At 54.3% G+C, this 1,901-nt stretch overlaps 1 protein-coding gene across 1 annotated transcript in view; it reads right to left on the minus strand.

Annotated features, from left to right (window-relative positions):
* TENT5A (terminal nucleotidyltransferase 5A) overlaps positions 1-1,880 on the minus strand; it is a 7,273-nt gene extending 5,393 nt beyond the window's left edge. Inside the window, 3 exon segments of the mRNA XM_006143348.3 lie at positions 968-1,158; positions 1,161-1,504; positions 1,761-1,880. Of these exon segments, the coding sequence (XP_006143410.1) occupies positions 968-1,158; positions 1,161-1,467 (498 nt within the window). The 5' untranslated portion in view covers positions 1,468-1,504; positions 1,761-1,880.
* Between the last annotated feature and the right edge of the window lie 21 nt (positions 1,881-1,901).

Here is a 1,901-nt window from a genome sequence, read left to right on the forward strand (position 1 = left end):
TTTTGTTTCACCAAGTTTCAGCAAAACATTACCTACAGGTTTAAACAACTGTTCTGAAAACAGGAAAAAAAATTTAACGAGTAATTTTACCCTCTGGGAAAGAGAGTGGAAGCAATAGTTTGAGGCTTTTGGCAGACAGAGCACAGTACTAAAAGGTCTTGTTGTCATATCTGACTTTTTAAAAGTGGTCTCATAGGCACAATAGCCACACGACATTCAAAAGACACAGAAAGACATAAAGTGTTAAGTCAGTTTGCCTCTGACCAGCCACCCAGGTCCCCTCCCCCAAGGCAATCAATGTTATCAGTGTCTGTGTGTCCCTCCAGTAGTACTCCATAGTTACAATCAAATATGAACTAAATTACAACATACTGAGAGACCGACTCCTTAGACAACTTCAATTAATTACATAAAATGATCCTTGAATCAAAGTAGGGGTATGGAGAGTACCACTGTTACCTATACCGTTAACGTGTGAGCAAACACAGAACCACCAATTAGATCTCTAACACAGTCAGCTGAATGCAGCTATGAAATCTATTCACATTTCCCAGCACAATAAAAACCCATTGACTCAATTCTGCTTCAGGCTGCTATTTTCCCAGACTAGATTATAAAATGACTCAAAAAATTATTCACATCATCTCATTCTTCCACCTATCAGAATGTACTCTGGACAAGACTCCAGCAGAGAAGGCCAAGAGTTAAAACATAGGGAAGAGAAGGGAGGGCAGAGGAGGAAGCGGGAAGAGTTGTGGCGCTGAAGCTGCAAATAAATTAAAACACCCCACACTGTCTACGCACCTTAGTTTACGCATAAATAAATAAATAAATAAAAAGAAATAAGCGCGCCCGAACCCATCAGGGCCGCAGACTTGGGGCATTTAATGGAGGCCCCTCTGCGGTCTCCCCCGCGCCACGGCTGGCCGGGGTCAGGATCCACGCCCGTCTGCAGCGGCGGCTTTACCTTGAGCGTGAGCGGTGTGATCTTCTCCTTATTCACCCCCTCAGGTAAGAAGTCCAACAGGCAGTCCAGCACGACGTCCTTCACAGTCTGAAACTCCTCTTCCCCGCGCAGGTCGGCGCAGAAGATGAGGTCCAGGTCCTTGTAGCCCAGGCCGCTGTCCTGGTGCAGGACGTGGCTGGCGGCCGAGCCACGTCGCGGACGCCAATGCGCTTCTCCGCCAGGCGCCGCCGCACCACCTTCACGATCAGGCTGGGCTGCAGCTCCAGTGTGGGGAAGTTGCCGCGCCCGTGGATCGGGATGGTCTCGCTTAGGATGCCGTCCAGTCGCTGCACTTGCTCCCAATTCAGCACGTTGCAGTGCGCCGTGGGGCTTTCGCAATAGTCCAAGCAGGGCTCGCTGAAGCCGTCGCCGCCGCCGCTGAATTCGCCGCCCAGGGGTATGTAGGAGCCCCCGGCCAGCTCTTCGTCGGCCATAGCAAAGTATCCTTCGCCCTCCGCCATGTAGTGCCCGCCGAACGCCACTTGGCCCTGGTCAGTCCTGAGAGAAAAAAAGGGGAAGGAGCACGGTGAGGACGCCGGGCGACCGCGCAAGGTAGGGGCCGTAATGTCTACATTGCTGGACATCCACATAGTTAGAGCGCGCCCCCGGATCGTCCCCTGGTCCCGGGGGCTCTCTGGAGACTCTCCCGTCCCTGGCCTCCCCCAGCCATGCGCCGCGCCCCGCAGAGCAGCCCCGCACCAAAAGTATCTCTGATGCATCTGGAAAGCGCAAGCGAGAGTCCCGTCTGTGTCACCTGGAGGCGGCCGCCCCTTCTAGGAGCGCAGAGCGAGGAACCGCGAGGCGGCAACACTTCAGGAGCTGCGAGTGCGCTCGGCGGCGGCTGGCGAACTCGCCTTTCCCCGACCCCGGCCCGCCGCGCCGCCCACTCCCGCCC

Source organism: Tupaia chinensis, unplaced genomic scaffold (assembly GCF_000334495.1).
Source record: "Tupaia chinensis unplaced genomic scaffold, TupChi_1.0 Scaffold000097_1, whole genome shotgun sequence".
Classification (NCBI taxonomy): Eukaryota; Metazoa; Chordata; class Mammalia; order Scandentia; family Tupaiidae; genus Tupaia; species Tupaia belangeri.